General features: G+C 41.8%; 2 protein-coding genes across 2 annotated transcripts; one reads left to right on the top strand and one right to left on the bottom strand.

The window, feature by feature from the left end:
- The first annotated feature begins 1,139 nt into the window (after window positions 1–1,139).
- Window positions 1,140–2,450, top strand: LOC149313870 (uncharacterized protein F54H12.2-like). The gene has a single exon (XM_089523038.1). It carries the CDS (start codon window positions 1,140–1,142, stop codon window positions 2,448–2,450), a length of 1,311 nt encoding a protein of 436 aa, XP_089379164.1.
- Window positions 2,451–12,817: 10,367 nt separating this feature from the next.
- LOC149313869 (uncharacterized) lies at window positions 12,818–14,637 on the bottom strand. Its single transcript, XM_089523037.1, has 4 exons — window positions 14,548–14,637; window positions 13,754–14,257; window positions 13,531–13,641; window positions 12,818–13,440 (listed from the first exon to the last, which is right to left on the bottom strand). Exons 1-4 carry the CDS (start codon window positions 14,635–14,637, stop codon window positions 12,898–12,900), a joined length of 1,248 nt encoding a protein of 415 aa, XP_089379163.1. The 3' UTR covers window positions 12,818–12,897.
- Between the last annotated feature and the right edge of the window lie 1,652 nt (window positions 14,638–16,289).

The following is a 16,289-nucleotide window of genomic DNA, read 5'->3' as shown; positions in this document are numbered from 1 at the left end:
TACTATCTCTGTCGCAAGACCTCTGGAGCTTCCTGGGGAGTGGGAGGTAGGCCTGGCCGAGATACAGTACCCTCATAGTTGGAACACTGTAACTTCTGATGTGTGGTTTGAAATTGCAAACGGGAAAAGGCGGTGGCGTTACCTTCTACAACGGGGCTATTATTCAAGTATCCCTGAACTACTTGCACACATGAACAGCCTTATAAAAACACACAATGATCCCCCAGAAGTGGTTCTGCGGTATGACCAAGTGTCCAGAAAGGTTTGGCTTGAAACAGATGGCACATACACACTGATGGTTGGTGCAGAATTATCCTACATATTAGGGCTGTTTCCCAACCATCATGTCAAAATCCTGCCTTTCGCAGCAGACATCACTGGGGGTTTCACCAGTTTATATGTTTACACAGATATTGTGGAGCACCAGATAGTTGGGGACGTCTATGTGCCTTTGCTACGCTGCGTACCTGTGCAAGGACAGAATAATGAGCGTGTCAATATTTGTTATGACAAGCCTCACTACATTCCTGTAAGCAAGCACCATGTTGACACCATCACTGTTGAGATAAAGACAGATCAGAACAAAAAAGTCCCATTTCGCTTTGGAAAGGTGATTGTGAAGCTTCACTTCCGGCCCAGGAGAACTCTGCATCTTTAAAAAAAAAAAAATGGTGATCGTAAAATCATATGGGGACCCAGCCCTTTACAGAAATTATTACAGAGCCCAGGCTGGAAATGGCCTTCCTGGATATCAGGGTGTCCCCCAAATGTATGGGGCAGGGCTTGGTGGGATTTTCAGAGGCCTTTTTCGAAAAGCTGTACCGCTTTTAAGAAGAGGCCTGGACATTATTAAACCTCACGCAAAAACAGCTTTTCGTAATATTGCCAAAGATGTTGCTGGCAAGGTGACTGAGGCAGTTCTAAATAGAGTGACACCTCCAAATCTGCAAGAAGGATCGGGCCTGATGTACATTAAAAGAAGGAAGGGGTTAAAAAGAAAAGCATCACAGGCGAGGCTGACAGGCCCTCCCCACCCCCTTAAAAGAAAAGTCCCACAAGAAAAGAAAACTCAGAAGCGGAGAGCTGTGCGAAAGCGACAGAGGGCTCTGGCTAAGAGGGACATCTTTTAAACCAGCATCATGGCCTTTATCCATTGTGGCTCTGAAGAGTGCACTAAATCTGAATTAGATTTATTCCACATTGGGCCTACTCAGACCAGTATTGAGAGAAGTGTGTTTATTGAGGTTCCCCCACTGACTGCTCTTACAGAATCTGCCCCACTTGACTTTTTCATTGCCGGGAATGGTGAGGACTATATGGATCTGAACAACACGCTCCTCTATTTGACCTGTAAAATAGTGAATGAAGATGGGTCAAACCTTGCAGAAGATGCCAAGGTAGGTCTGGTGAATTATCCAATAGCCTCCATTTTCAGTCAGGTTGATATTACTATAGCAGATCGTCTCGTCAGCCAGAGTAATAACTGTTATCCTTACCGATCATTCATTGAATCTGTGTTAAACTACAGCGATGACACTCTAGCAACTCAATTTTCTGCAGGCCTGTTTTATAAAGATACAGCTGGAGAGCATGAATCAGCTGAGCTGGATGGGGATAATGAAGGTTTTGTTAAAAGAGCAGCCCTGACGGCTGCAAGCAGAAAGATAGACTTGCTGGGCCATCTCCATGCTGACCTGTTTTTTCAAGAAAAGCTTTTGCTAAATGGCGTTGATGTGAAAATTAAACTCACCCGCAACAAAGATGCTTTCTGCTTAATGAGCGATGCTGCAGACAGGCAGTACAAACTGCAAATTCTATCAGCCTCCCTTTTTGTCAAAAAGGTGAGGGTGTCCCCTGGTGTCCGCCTGGGACACGCCGAAGGACTGTTGACTTCCAATGCCAAATATCCTGTGGATCGTGTGAGTATGAAAGTGTTCAGCATCCCGAGAGGCAGCCGCGTCTCTAATCAGGAGAACCTGTTTCTGGGACAATTACCTAAACAGGTGGTTATAGGCCTGGTGGACAATGATGCCTTTAGCGGTATTTACAACAAAAATCCGTTTAACTTTAAACATTATGATATTAATTTTGCGGCCCTTTACCTGGATGGAGAACAGAATCCAATGAAACCGTTTCAGCCCGATTTTCAAGAGGGAAACTGTGTGCGAGAGTATATGAGTTTGGTACAAACGGCGGGCAAACATATGAAAGACAGGTCTCTTTTAATTAACCGTGAAGAATATGCAAGAGGTTACACACTTTTTGCATTTGACCTGACTCCAGATCAAGAAGGAGGTGACCACTACTCTTTGATTAAAACTGGAAACCTGAGGGCAGAGCTGCGTTTTGCCAGGCCCCTGCCAACCACGGTCAATATGGTTGTTTATGGAGTTTTTGACAATGTGATAGAAATAAATCAACGAAGAAATGTCTTGTTTGATTATATGTAACATGGATAGCCTGCAGTTAACCTGCATACTGACTTCTGACCCCTATACTCGGAAGAGCTTCTATGGAGTCTTCCCCTGTGACATGCTCCCCAGAAAGAAACTGCTGCAAAGGCCCCTGAGCTTGGTCATAAACACCCATCCTCACAACCTTCCAGGAGAACATTGGCTTGCTATATACTTGACAGAAGAAAAAAATGGCGAATTTTTTGACTCCTACGGACACCCTCCAGACCACCCTCTGTTTCCTAAAACAATCATGAATTTTTTAAGAAAAAATGGCTACAAAACTGTGTTTCAGGGTCATCCAGTACAAGCCCCAGACTCTGTGGTTTGTGGATATCATTGTGTGTTTTTTCTGCAACAGCGCGGCAAGGGCCTGACATTTAAAAATATTCAAGACCTATATTCTCACAATTTGGAAAAAAACGATGAGATGGTTGTACAGTTTGTGAAAAAGAAGAAGAACTTGCCCGGGCTTGTCTCAGACATGTTCCAGACTACTCAGGGATGTGTATCCTGTAATGAATTTCACCACCGCATTTCCTAATAAACACACCCCCTCAGAGGGTTTTATTAAAACATAATCTGTGTCCTGGCTTTTATTTTCATTTTAAAAAAACACTCACAGACTATCAAATAGTTTAAAAAGAAGACTTTTATTTCTATTTCTTTTTCTAAAAAATAGCGGCGTTATAAAGTGAGCCAGGTACAAGCAGCATGCCGTTGTTTTTTAAAAGATCTGTGTGACAGTACAGGTGTAAGTGACAAAGAATCTTCAGGGTTCTTTAAACGGTTCAAAAGTTCTCTATTGGCAGTGTTACCCACCACAGAAGTTGGAGCGTTTATTTCAGCCATGGCCCTCAAAAAAACATCCCAGCCTTTGGGGAGGCGTTTGGTTGGTAAAGCATGAGGCTGTATTATACTTTTGACTAAGTCCAATATATTAGATCCAGTTACAGATTCTCCTTTATACACAAAGACGCCCTTGTCATCCCACGAAGAAACATTTTTGTTTTGACTCATTTTGTTTAGTAACAATCTTGCATTATTTTTGTACCTGACAGGCAGATTGTCCAACACTTCTTGAATCATGCCATCAGGGGAGTTCATCACAACTTCTTCAGAAGGGGGTTCGGGTAGAAACAGATTTAAACTTTGTTTCTCTGCCTCCTTCTGTTTTACATGAGTTAGATATTTTTGGAGTAAAGCATCATAACGTCTGGCTTTCTCATATTCAGTTAAGTCGGTCCTACGTAGAATTGCCTGCATTTCAGTATCTAAGGAAGAGATTGCTGTAGTTCTGATGTTTTCATCTTTAGAAGCTGGGCCCTTTAATTGTTCTAGCTGATGGCTGGGGACCAAATACATTTTTTCAACATATTCCATCACTGTTTAGTTAAAAGGCCTGTTATTAGAGGAACTGCGAAACTTAGCAGTGGCCCCAAAAAGCCCCCAGACTGCTTCACAAGGTACTTCTTTTTTCTCAGGGACAATTTACTGTTACCCAGAGTTTTAATAAGGGTGCGTCTTTTTTTTAATACACGCACCTGCTGTGGGGATAAAGGAATGTTGCCTTTTAAAGTATTGAGGGCTATTTCTGAAATGGCTGCAACAAGGTCATCCGAAGCTGAACACAAAATGGCCTTTCTTTGACGAGGAGGCACTGTAATAAGCAGTTTTAAAAGTGCCAAGTTTCTCTTTACGCGACTGGACATGTTTCCCCATGGAGGAGCAGACAACAACAGAGCCCTGGATTGTTAAAACCGGGCCCTTTTGTGGTGGGAATGGTTTTTCTTCATTATATATACCACAGGCAAATCTGGAGGGAAAAGGCAAGTTCTTAGCCTGTAAGAATCAGGGGTGTTAGCATTCAGATCCAGCACTAAATACCCATGAGGTTTGTTTGTAGCATCAGCAAACACCTCCATGAAGAAATTGACATTTCCCGGATACATCTGTCGAGCCAAAGTAGCAATTTGTAATTTGTCCCGAGGATTTTTAAAGAGCACCATATATTTAGCGTTAAGGCTGATGGTCCGGCTACTTTTTCCTTTGCAAAAAATATTTTGGGTAATGAAAAATACACTCAGATTCCTATGATGTACAAATTGGGTGAAAACCCGCTCAAGATCTCTATTTTCAGAACCATGAATCATCAAATCATCTATAACCAAAAGATTTACTTTATTGGGGGGTAACAGTTCATCATCATCAAATTTATCAGGCATCCCCTGTACAAACTGAATAATAGGGTATTTACATTGGAGTTCTTTGTACAAATGTTGCCAACAACTGTAACACCAGACAATATTTTCAGGCATTTCTGAGAACACACTACCAGCATGATCCAGCATATTTTTTATAAAAAACGTCTTCCCACAGCCACTAGGTCCAGCGAGAATAGCTGAGAATGGGTGTTGCCAGCGTGTTTCCATTTTAGTAGCCATAAGGAAGTGTCCTAAATCCTTCAGTAATGACCCTTTTATCAAAAACAACTTTTTGTGTTTTTTCGAGATTTCTAGTGTGAAGTGTCCAATGCTGCTTATTTCTTACAATACCTGGCTGCTGTACCACAATTTCATGAGGTGTGGAACCTTTCTTGTCTGAGACGTAGGAGAATACCAGGTCTTTGAGACTGTCAAAATTAATTTTTTCACAGTTAGCGCTGTTCAATGTAATCCCCTTGACCTTCATGCAGGCTGTGCCGTTAGACAACTTATAACCGTAGGTCTTAGGCCCTGCTGACACAAACTCTGTAATGGTCTGATCTGCAGGAACCTCACTTGTGAGATCCCCGAGAAAATCTCCGAGAGGAGGGTCCCACTCTCCTTCCCGACTCACAAATATGACACTGTCTGTGTCATGGTACAAAACACGTCTCCCAAGCTTGTCTAAGAGTGCATAAAGTTCCAAACGTGCATAGGCCGTTGTAAAACAGGCAAGGAATTCGTTTTTTCTACCCGAGGTTGTCACCCGGTCGTCGGAATATTTCCAGGAGACACAAACAGCCTCATCGTCAACAAATTCAAACATTGAAACCTTGTAAGCATCAGAAAAAAGCAGCTGAAAGAATTCATCGGGGTCTCTCAACACCTGAGTGTGAGGGAGGTTTGTTCTCTGCCCAAACTTCCCCCACAAAGAATTTAAAAACAGCTTTGCAATCTGGCGCTTTGCAGGGTTCACAGCGATCTGATCTTTGCGCAAAAGCACCCCCTCCCTCATATGATATTCCTTTATATACTTGTTTTTGTCCTCATCGGTAACACACCAGTGAGGATAGCCTGAAGCTTCCTGCTTCTGTCGTAGGTGCATCTCGATGTATTTTGAAAACAACACAGAAGACCTGCGTGCAAAGTGCCATACCTCATAGATTTCCACAACCCTGTACCCCTTCTCTAGAGCCACATTTAACTCAACGGAGCACCACGTCCCCTTTAAGGCTCTTTGTTCATCTGTATGTTTGCACGGGTCCAACTGCCGCTGTTCTGCACAGGTTGAACACAGCACAAACATAAGTTTTCCAGAGATCCTGGAAGGCAAAACTGGAAAATAGAGTTTTCTGGGAGGAATAACTTTTGCCTTCACTATGCCAAAATAGTTTGTGACCGGTTCAAAGTCCTTATAAATGACTTTGGGATGCCCCAGAGGGTATTGTTTGGTTTTGTTAACATAAGGGTACAGGCTGGTGAAATCGTAGTATTTCACTGTCTCCCCACTTTTAGGTTTATAGTAGAGACAGATGGCATTTGTACGACCCCCAAAGAGAGCATCTCTGGGGTGTAGGGGTTCTGGAAGGCGGGATGAAGCAAGAAACGTTTGGAGTTTCACATCTGTTTTTACCATATTATCCCATTCGTGTTGCCAAATCGTTCTCAAATCAAAACCCCGGCTTTTGAGTTCAGCTGCTTTTTTCTGTGTGGAATTGTAGAGAAATTCATAAGATTTCCCCACCACAGGGTTTTTCTCCTGGGGAGGATAACACAGGACACATCCATGATAAAAGCAACCATTAAATTCAAAGGCTATTTTCCTATTACCTACAGCGGCATACCCGTCAAGAAAATAATCTCCAACTTTAACCTCTCCACCATTTAAGGCATGCTGAATCTCAAGCTTTTCCTCATGTTCAATATACAAAAGCCATTGAATAGACGGTGTGGAGTATCGCTTAAACTGATTGTGGTAATTTACAAAACTTGGAATTGCAATGGTGTTTTCTTGCAGAAACTTAAATCTATACATCGCAAGAGAGACACTTGCAAGGGTGGGGAATTGGAGGGGGTCTATAGCAAACCACTCCTCATATTCTTTTTTCCCTTTCTTCCCTTTCTTCCCTTTCTCCACTAACTTCTTTTCTTTTGTCAGTTCTACAATTTCATGCCTGTACTTGGTACAGGCCTCTACTAAAATTTCAACATCCTTTTTGCAGTAAAACACAAGCTCTTTCTGCATGTCAAAGATTTTATCCTGATTCTCTGAATACCATGCTAAAAAGGCTTCCTTTTCACCAGGCATCATATATTTTACACCAAAATCTTCAGCTGAGGGCATTGGGCCTACATAATCCCAATGCTCAGGTGTGTTAAAGTAATGGGGAAAATATCCCTTATAGCTCTCAAAGCCTAGAGCTTTGGGTAGTTTAGAGAGGGCCATAGGGAGGTGACTCAGGGAGTCAATAAATTTTATATTCAATTTTTCCACTGTAACAGAAATCAGTTTCCCACCCTGAGCGATAATTTTTACATCAAGTTTTTCTTTCACCAGCTGATTCAGCACCAGGTAACCATCATAACCCTTAGAGTTATGTGCTAAGAATGTGCAGTCAGAAAACTGGCGATCTATAAATGTTGTAATAAAGTCAGATAAACATGTCTCCCCTTTAAATTCCCAACTTTTGCCAGCAAGGGGCCACTCATAATCTTCATCCTCATCATCGCTGTCATACTGCTTTTTAGCCCCTCTCTTATACCTCCGCTTTCTTTTGTTACCATTTTTAAAGCACTCTACAGTTTCCCCCGGAAATGCTTTTACAAAGCAGTAATTAGGGACATGTACACCAGTTGCTTGGTGACACTCGAAATCGTAAAATAGATACTGTACAGAAACCTCAGGGGTTTTTAGGGGCTGCATGAAGCATTTATGTTCATCATCTTTTGTGATGAACCCCCAACAGACTGTGCACTGCCGGCCTTTACACTCTTCCTCATCATGGTAACTTTTCTGGTAATGCGAGCATTTAGGACAATAGCTCCTGCTTTCACAGCGTACCTTTCCCTCTGAGACCAGCTGCCTGTGTATTTTTAAGCACTCTTTAGACCTACAATTCAGCTTACAGTCAAAACACCTAGCCTGTTGATCTACCACAACCGCACAATCTTTTCTCAAGCAGAGGCGACAGAAATATAAGCAGGTGTGATTGTTATGGTTATATAGGCTCTGGCAAAATATGCAAAAATTTCGTACCCCGAATAAGGCTTTTACATTGATTACCCCATAGAAGTGTTCATCATGCAGAAGCAGCGTGTATGTTTTTTGATATTGAGGGCCTTGGGTTTTAAACAGACTCCACCCCTTCTTAGAATAATGTGCCACATGAATATTAATTTTTAAGTGGTTTTCAGCATGTGAAATATCACTTAAGGTCACTTTTTTCTGATCAGACCAGCCAAGCTCCTTATACAGTTGCCTGGCTGCTGTCAGCAGTTTTGCATCTGTGGGAATCTTTTCACTCATGACAGCAATCAGGCCACCGCCAAAACAGAGGTTAGTGCCTGTATAATTTAAATCAACCAAATGTTTTCTTTTTCTGGCAACTATTTCACTAGAGGGGATGGAGCCTATTGATCTATGCCCTCCGCCCCCTGGGGGTTTCACAATCGTAATTATGAGACGAAAACTGGAATGGGCACAGATTTCCATGTTGCTTTGCAACAGGTTACTCAACTGTGATAGAAAATCCTCAGCATTTAAAAGGTCCTTACTTTTTTTAACAGAATACAGAGGATTTCTTAGGCCATCAGCCTCCAGTCTAATTTGAACACAATCTCCCAGACTAATTCGCTGGTTAAGATCGTCTAGAATATTTTGTATTGAGTTGTGTAATGCGTGTATAGCTTGCGTGTACGATGTTACATGCTCTAAGTTTCTGAATCGGAACTCCTCACCGATACGCACTGTACGATACAACCTGTGGGTCCACTGCCATGAGCGTACACGCTCTGCATACACGGCAGGGGGGCCCTCATCATCTGGGGAGCCTGGGATGTTTGCAGGTAGGGGCTGGCTCTCATCCCTGGATGATTCAGAAGACTCCAAATCATTCTGAGGTTCTGCACTGGAATAAGAAGGCTGGTTATTATCAGAAACAGAGTCACAGGGGTTTTGGTTCTCAGCCCTGGATGGGTCAGAGGCCACGGAAGAAGGGGTGCTGGAACAAGAAGGCTGGTTATTATCAACACTATGTTTAGTGTTTTTTACCAGGCTCCTCGAGTTCAGGCCCCCTTTACATTTCCTATTATTTTTCCGAGTGTGGAGTACTTTTTTTGATCTGTTAATCAGGGTGGTTACTCTTCTTCTCCAGTACAGTTTACCATTGGCAGGTTTCTTCCAGTACCCCGCCACCCTGCACCATTTACCATTCCGGCCTTTCTTGATCCTTGGTTGTAGTTTACCTCTGCCTATCTGCCGATGTTCAAGGGACCTGTCCACCATGTACTCGTTATATTTTTTAATACTCTCGTAAAAAGCATCCATATGAGCTTGTGTTACTGGATTGTCCCACATATAATTCAAATGGGCTTCATAGCCCTTGGCCCGTCTAAGGATCGCGCAACCTTTCGCCACCATTTTCTGCATCTCCACAAAGCAGGCCGATAACGTTGCAGCTTTCTTTCTGCGGGCTTCAAAGCGTTGTAAGAGATTTCCGTCAATCACCATCACCTGCTCATTATTTTTTGGCTTCTTAGAAGCCTGGGGTGTAGCATCGTGGGGTTCTTCTCTGTTACGTTTCAGAGATTTGTCTAAAAGCAAACAAAATAAGAAGTATTATAGCTCACTCACTCACTCATTACCCCCCCAGCCCTTAAATACCACAACACACACACACACACACACACACACTGTACCTCCACTTTTATTTGTTGTCACTGGAGTTTCAGGTGCCGCATTGCCTTCGTGGCTGCCTTCAGCAAACATCAATTCTGTAAAGAAAAGGCACTAATTTCAGAAAGAACAAACCCACAAAATAACACATTTAATGTTGTTAGCCCCCACCTCTAAATTTTTTTTTTGACCCACAAAGCAGTGCTAATATTGTTAAGCACAAATTTTACCTAATTCTTCATCTGTTGGGTGTGTCAGGTTTGGGGCCTGTGTTTTAGCCATCCCTCCTGTGCCCTGTGCAGTCTCCTCTGAAGGAACGTTTTGGACCTGTTTTTCCATGGCTTGCAGGGGCTATGAAGTACCAGCTGTGCCTGATGAACACAAACATGTTGAGACATGCCCACTAAACCCACCCCTCGCATATCAGAAAACCCCACAGAATTATACTGTTGAGACTGAGCTGCCACATTTCTGCTTCTGACAAGAAATGGAGAGGCAGACATTCAGCATTGTTCATGTTTACTTAAATCTAGTATGTGACCAAGTTCCAGATGAACAAATAGATGAAAAAATATACCACACTTTACAAAAATTGGCCAATTCAACTCAGAAGCACGTGGAAGAAAAAATGGAACCCTTAATAACACAGTTGGAAATTCCAAATATTTCTCGTGCTTGTGAAATAATCCATTTAGTTATGAGGTCTCAATTTTCTGATGGAAAAATCAACTGGGGAAGAATTGTGATGACTCTCTTATTTGGAGGTTTTATTGCCAAAAAGCTGAAGACCAGAGGTGTGCCTCTCACAACAGGAAATGTACAGCAAATTACCAATTGCATTGCCGGCTATTTGATAATGGAGAAACACATCTGGATGAAGGAAAATGGCAGCTGGGTAAGTTTAACACATATTCTTTAGGAAACCCTATGGAACCAGTGATCAATTGAGAAAAATGTGTTGCCCTAACAGTTTTTTTCTTTTCATTATTTCAGGAAAACGGCTTAATAATGACGCATGAAGTTACACCCAGAAATATGAGAACAGCTGTTTTTAACCGTCTGTACAATATTTTATATCTAAAGTGGTTGTTATTTCCGGCATAAGCTCTTGTATGCTAATGTCCTATAACAAAGCTATCCACCCAATAAAATCTTTTGAAATTACCTAGTCACCATCAATTCCTAACCCCTACACACACACAAAGCAATGCTCAAAGCAATGGTAGTTAACAGGCTTATTTAAGAAAAACTGGCAAAAAAAAAAAGTTTTAAACAGAATAAAAAGATTTCCAAATGGGCACTTATTTGAGAAAAACCAAAAAAAAAGAGCTTTTAAAACAGGCACATTAGACAATTTAAAACCTAAAAAAGAACTTTTTGGGGGAAAATGGCAAAAAGAAGTTTTCCAAATAGGCTTATTTAACAATTAAATGAACTTTTAGCACCAACAAGCCAAAAGTTAATACAAAAGGCTGTAACTCTGCTGCGTATGAGTAATCAGCTCTTGACCATAAACCCATTAACACCTCTGGAGCTTTGTTTTCTACCCCCATCAAATCTTCCCCACAAAGTCTCCAGAATACTCTTAAAAAAAAAGCTTATAAAGCATTTTAAACCTTGTTTCACAAAAAGAGAGCTTTTTAAAATAATATTTGACAAAATTTTTAAAAATGTACCAAGCACATGTTTTGCATGTGGAAACAGGGGCCAGACTTTTTAATACACATCTTTCTTAATCCCATCAAACATACCCAGCAGTAAGCAAAGCAAAGTTTTTTTAAAAAAGGCTTCTAAAGCATTTTAAACCTTGTTTCATAAATACCAAAAAGAGCTTTGTTAAAAATATATATTTAACAAAAAAAAAATTTAAAACAGTGCTGAGCACATGTTTCCAAGTGAAACCATTTGCCAGACATTTTAAAAACCCGTATATCCTAATCCACACATTTCTACTTTCAGTAAGCTTTGAAAAGTATTTTTTAAAAAGGCTTCTAAAACATTTGTAGCACATGTAAAATTTCTTTCTAACAGAACTACATGCTAACAATTAAAAACATTTAACAGGAAAATGCATAAATACCAATGTTTTTATGGCCCAAAGCCCCAGATTTTAGATGAAGTCCATGGAAAAAGAGAAAGCCGCATGTTATGCTTGTAATTTTAAAGCTGCTCAGTTTTCCCCCCCAAATTAATGGACATTCATCAAATATTTATTCTTTAGTGAGGGAAAAGGCCCACAACAGCCCATTTTGAATAAAGTTTAAAAATGGGGAAAAGGCAATAGTTATAAAGGCCTTCTTTTAAAAAACAATGCTATGGAATATACAGGAAAAAACTTACCAAGAACCAGAGAGTCTCACACAGGTATGGCAGCCAGAAAAGGACAGACCCCCTTCTCTGCAGAACTTTTATACGTCAGGTAACCAGTCTGTGATTGGCTCTTGAGACCTGCCCCCACCCACCCCTAAGAAAAAGGGTAGGTTGGATCTATCCCCCCTCCCCCAAAAGGTGGTCCTTGGAGGTGGATCTATGACCCAAAGGTGGTCCTTGGGGGTGGATCTATGTCCCTCCACCCCCCTAAGGTGGTCCTTGGGGGTGGATCTATGACCCAAAGGTGGTCCTTGGGGGTGGATCTATGTCCCTCCATCCCCCTAAGGTGGCCCCCCACCCCTAAGGTGTACATGTTGCAGGGCACATAGCCATGTGGTAAGCCACCCCCCTCCCCTTTTCTCTTTTTAAAAAACTTTTTGCAGAGGGCCCCACCAGGGAAATATAGTGTCTGTTTAAAACTTCAACCATGCTTTTTGTTTCTGTGTTTAGGAGACATTGGGAGGGGGCCTTGGGGGGTTGCAAAAAATGATTTTCAACCCTCTACATTATTTAAGAGCCATCCTGATTTCTGCTTTTTGTTTGAAGTGGGGGGGGGGGTTGGAGAGGTAGCTGTACAGCTTAATTGTAAGAATCTCTCCTTTGCTTTATTTCTGTTTTTAGGCTAAGGAGGGTCAGGAAGTTTGGAGGGTTTCTGTAAGAAGGCTTCCCCCCACCCCCTCTTCATTGTTTAATTTAAAGAGCCATCTCCACCCTCCACCCCTCCATTTTGTATCCCCCACACCACCAAAGCCTCATGTTTTCTAGGGAGATTGAGTGGTGCATGAATACTGATACCCCCCTCCCCCCATTGTAAATACTCATTATGAGCCAGCTCTAGAGTAGTCACTTTTTTGAAAAGAAAATCACAAACACCTTTTTTAAAATAAACTCTTTTTTATTTTATAACCTTTTAACAAACATTTTTAAAAAAATATCAAAGCAGCCAACAGTTTTCAAACAAACTTCTAGTCAGTCTTTATGGATCAGATGGTCTGTTAATAGTTGTTAGAAATGTTTTATAAGATCTATTTTTAATCACTTTTAACACATGCTCCAAAATAGGCTTATCCCTGGGTTTCAAAATGTTATTTAATTCCTTCAGTGAATTTTCAGATCTCTCTACTTTAGTTACAAGTTGCAAGATTTGGTCTACAGTCTCATTTGTTATCAATAGGCCATTGAAACTGTAAGCTACAAGAATATATACGTGTAACACGTTTTTAAAATCTATTTGCCCACATAACCAGCTCAGTTTTCTACACAGATAACGTTTTGACCACAACAGACAGTCATGGGAATTTTGAGCAGGGGCAGAGATTACACAGCCAACACAGGATTCATAGCGATATTGCTGCAAACAATGGGTGATGATTCCATAACACACAGCTCTGATTGTTGACCGCATGAGAACTTTCAATTCTCTGGGAGAAAAATTTAATGGTTCTTTTGGAACATCTAGTCCAAGAATTTTAGCCATGACCACAGGGCTAGGTTGAGCTGTAGACATCTCGACGAAATCCTAAAAAAGAAAAAAGATAGATTACCTTTAAAATGCATTTTTAAAACACACACACTTAATACCAAAATCCCCTTCTAAAAGATGACTTACTGGAATATCATTCCAGCCAATGCTTGCAAACCTCCACAGAGCTATAGGTAATGTGTTGCCTCCACATGCTTCAGCACACTTCTCTGCAGAACTGCTACTGGCCTGAGGTTGCTAAAATATAAAGAAAATAGTCTTTTTTTTGTTTTTTTAGAGGAGAGGTGGGGAGCCGACTTTGTAAGGCTAGTCAAAACCCTTTAAAAATAAAAAAAACCCACTTTTTTACCTGCATTACAGCTGGTTCTGCTGAAACGGCATCCACCAGGCGGTTCCATGCTTTGCAAATCTCATCAGCTTCTTCGCTAGCCAGGTCAGCATAGGTAGAAAGCCCATCATCTGAACTATTGCTAGGATAACGCTTTCTGCTTTTTGGCTTCACATCCCCTGTTTCTTGCTCTGTAGAGTTTGCAGAAGTAGTGGGGGCCTCCATGTTGTCTTCTCTGAACATGTCTGGGCTTGCCCAAAGGCTTCCTGTAGCGTTGCTAAAACCGTCTTCTGATTGGCCCTTTTGAATCATCATGGTCACATGAGTCCCTTCAGACGCTCCACCTACAGGCGGGGTTTCATGCTGGGGTGGGGCCACAAGCGGGGGGCGTGGCCGGATATCCGGGGAGGGCAGGACTTCCGGCAGAAGGCCGGATATCCGGGGAGGGCGGGACTTCCGGCAGGAGGCCGGATATCCGGTTAAGGCGGGACTTCCTGTTAAGGCGGGACTTCCGGGGCGGGGCACCTGTCAGTGGGCGGGGCTTATGAGTTTGACGAGAGGTGCCACCCTTTACTACTGACTTACCTCCAAGATGTGTCTGATGGCGCAGTATTTAAATGCCTGTACTGCAGCCACTCACTCACAAACCATAATGTTGCAAGTTCAATCCCTGCCAGGAGATTCAAGCTCGACTCAGGCTTGCATCCTTCCGAGGTCGCTAAAATGAGTACCCAGCTTGTTGGGGCAATTAGCTTACAGTTTGTAAACCACTTAGGGAGTGCTTAAGTGCACCGATAAGTGATATAGAAATGTACCTGTTTTGCTATTGTGTCCCCACTGTTACAGGACTCTTCATTTTCCTTGGCAGTTTCTTCCCATTGGTTTTGTGTGATCAATTTCTCCATGTTTTCTATCCAGGAAGTCCTCCTGTTTTCTGATGCACTGAAGAGGCACAAGACATAGATATAATACACTGACTTCTTTTCATAGAATTATAAAAGCATAGAATCATAGAGTTTAAATTGAGTTTAATTTCATCCATCTTTGATTGAAAAAAACTGAGACCCCTTGCAATCTTTCCCATTTATAGGTCATGTTATATTTACTAAGTTGATTTGTCAATTTTTTATTACTGAATTTATTACTGAATTTTTTATTTATTCATCATATTACTGAAGAATTCTTTAAGGGATGTCCTTAAAAATGTTAACTTCCTGCCCTTCAATCATAAAGTGCTATTTGTAGCTTGTTTCTAAGAGTTGGTCTCTCATGTTACTTCAATTTGTTACTATTGTTTTCTTTTGTTTAGTAAGCTTTAAAGATGGTGTTGGCGCTAGTGCTGACAAAGGATGAGGTTGGCTGCTGCTGTGTCGCTGAGTTTGACTCCCGATTTCCTTGGCTTCTCATGGATCCTCCTTTGGCCCCCAAAGCTTTTCAGGGCCTCTGTGGGCCCCCTCAGAGCTCCCTATTCGAAGGGAGATTATTGCTGCTTTAGGGTGGTGGGGGAAAAAACCCTTCAAAAGGCAGCTTTACCATGCAGAACAGAGCAGCTTTGGGAGCTCTGAAACAAAATGCTCCTCATGCTTCCTGCACCAGCCTGGAGTTTAACAGACTTGACCAACTGCCCGAGGGCTGCTCCAGTACTGTCACCAGTATAAGCAGGGACCTGTGCTCCCTGATGGTTGCCATTGCCACACTATATCTGTACTGGCTTTGTTACATCTGGACAGATGATTTCTTTGTGGAGATAGAGGGAGTCAGGGGCAAAGATAAAAGAAAGGTGAAAAACTATTGGCCTGAACCTTCTGGTGCTGCTTCTGTCACCACACTCACTCAACCATGAATTCTCTCCCTTTTCCTCCCTCCTCACTACTTCCCTGCCACTACAAGGACTTCTTCCTCCCCCATTGAAAACTTGTGCTTCAACTCAAGGCTGAAGATCTCTGGGCTGGTCTCTCAAGGAAGACGCTTAACAACAATAGTCAGCTGTGCATGATAAAATTCATCCCCCTCCCCAACAAGACCTATCTTGTTGCAAAAGAAGAGACCAAGCTCACATGTTTTGCAGTGCAAATTGTTCTTCCCTTATTAATGTCCCAGAGATAGGCTATTTCTAATGATTCCCATGACCTACAATTTTGAAGGAATGTTAATAAAAGCCATTATTAGATTTTCTATTACACTTCTATTAGGTTACACTGTGGCTCAATTCCTGGTGTATAATATTTAATCAGTCTGTCCCTTTATAGCAGCCTGGCCCATTTATCTGTAATTCATGCATCCAGGCAACGTATTTATCATTTTAGCTTGGTCTGAAATCACAAAAGGTTTGGAAGCTTAGATTGGACAGTCAATATCTTAAAAGCCATGCTTTAACCATTCATCAGATGTGCTACACATATCTGTGTACATCAAGATAGATAGCATCAATGTTTCTTATTGACTTCTCCCTTCTTCAGAATCCTACTGAAGCTCCCATCACTAGTCCCAGCTTCTGTCAGCCTAGCAGTTTGAAAGCATATAAAATTGCAAGTAGATAAATAGGTACCACTTTGGT

The sequence above is a fragment of the Sceloporus occidentalis genome, unplaced genomic scaffold, assembly GCF_023333645.1.
Source record: "Sceloporus occidentalis isolate IW3139 unplaced genomic scaffold, rSceOcc1.0.p SCAF_4, whole genome shotgun sequence".
NCBI lineage: Eukaryota > Metazoa > Chordata > Lepidosauria > Squamata > Phrynosomatidae > Sceloporus > Sceloporus occidentalis.
This window is presented reverse-complemented; position numbering and strand designations above follow the sequence as displayed.

What these genes read in the sequence shown, in the direction of transcription:
- LOC149313870 (XM_089523038.1), top strand. Translation starts at nt 1,140, where the DNA reads ATGGCCTTTATCCATTGTGGCTCTGAAGAGTGCACTAAATCTGAATTA.
- LOC149313869 (XM_089523037.1), bottom strand. Translation starts at nt 14,637, where the DNA reads ATGGAGAAATTGATCACACAAAACCAATGGGAAGAAACTGCCAAGGAA. An exon ending in GGGACACAATAGCAAAACAG is followed by an intron (nt 14,258 to 14,547) that starts GTACATTTCTAT and finishes GCCCACTGACAG; the next exon opens with GTGCCCCGCCCCGGAAGTCC. An exon ending in CAGAACCAGCTGTAATGCAG is followed by an intron (nt 13,642 to 13,753) that starts GTAAAAAAGTGG and finishes TTTATATTTTAG; the next exon opens with CAACCTCAGGCCAGTAGCAG.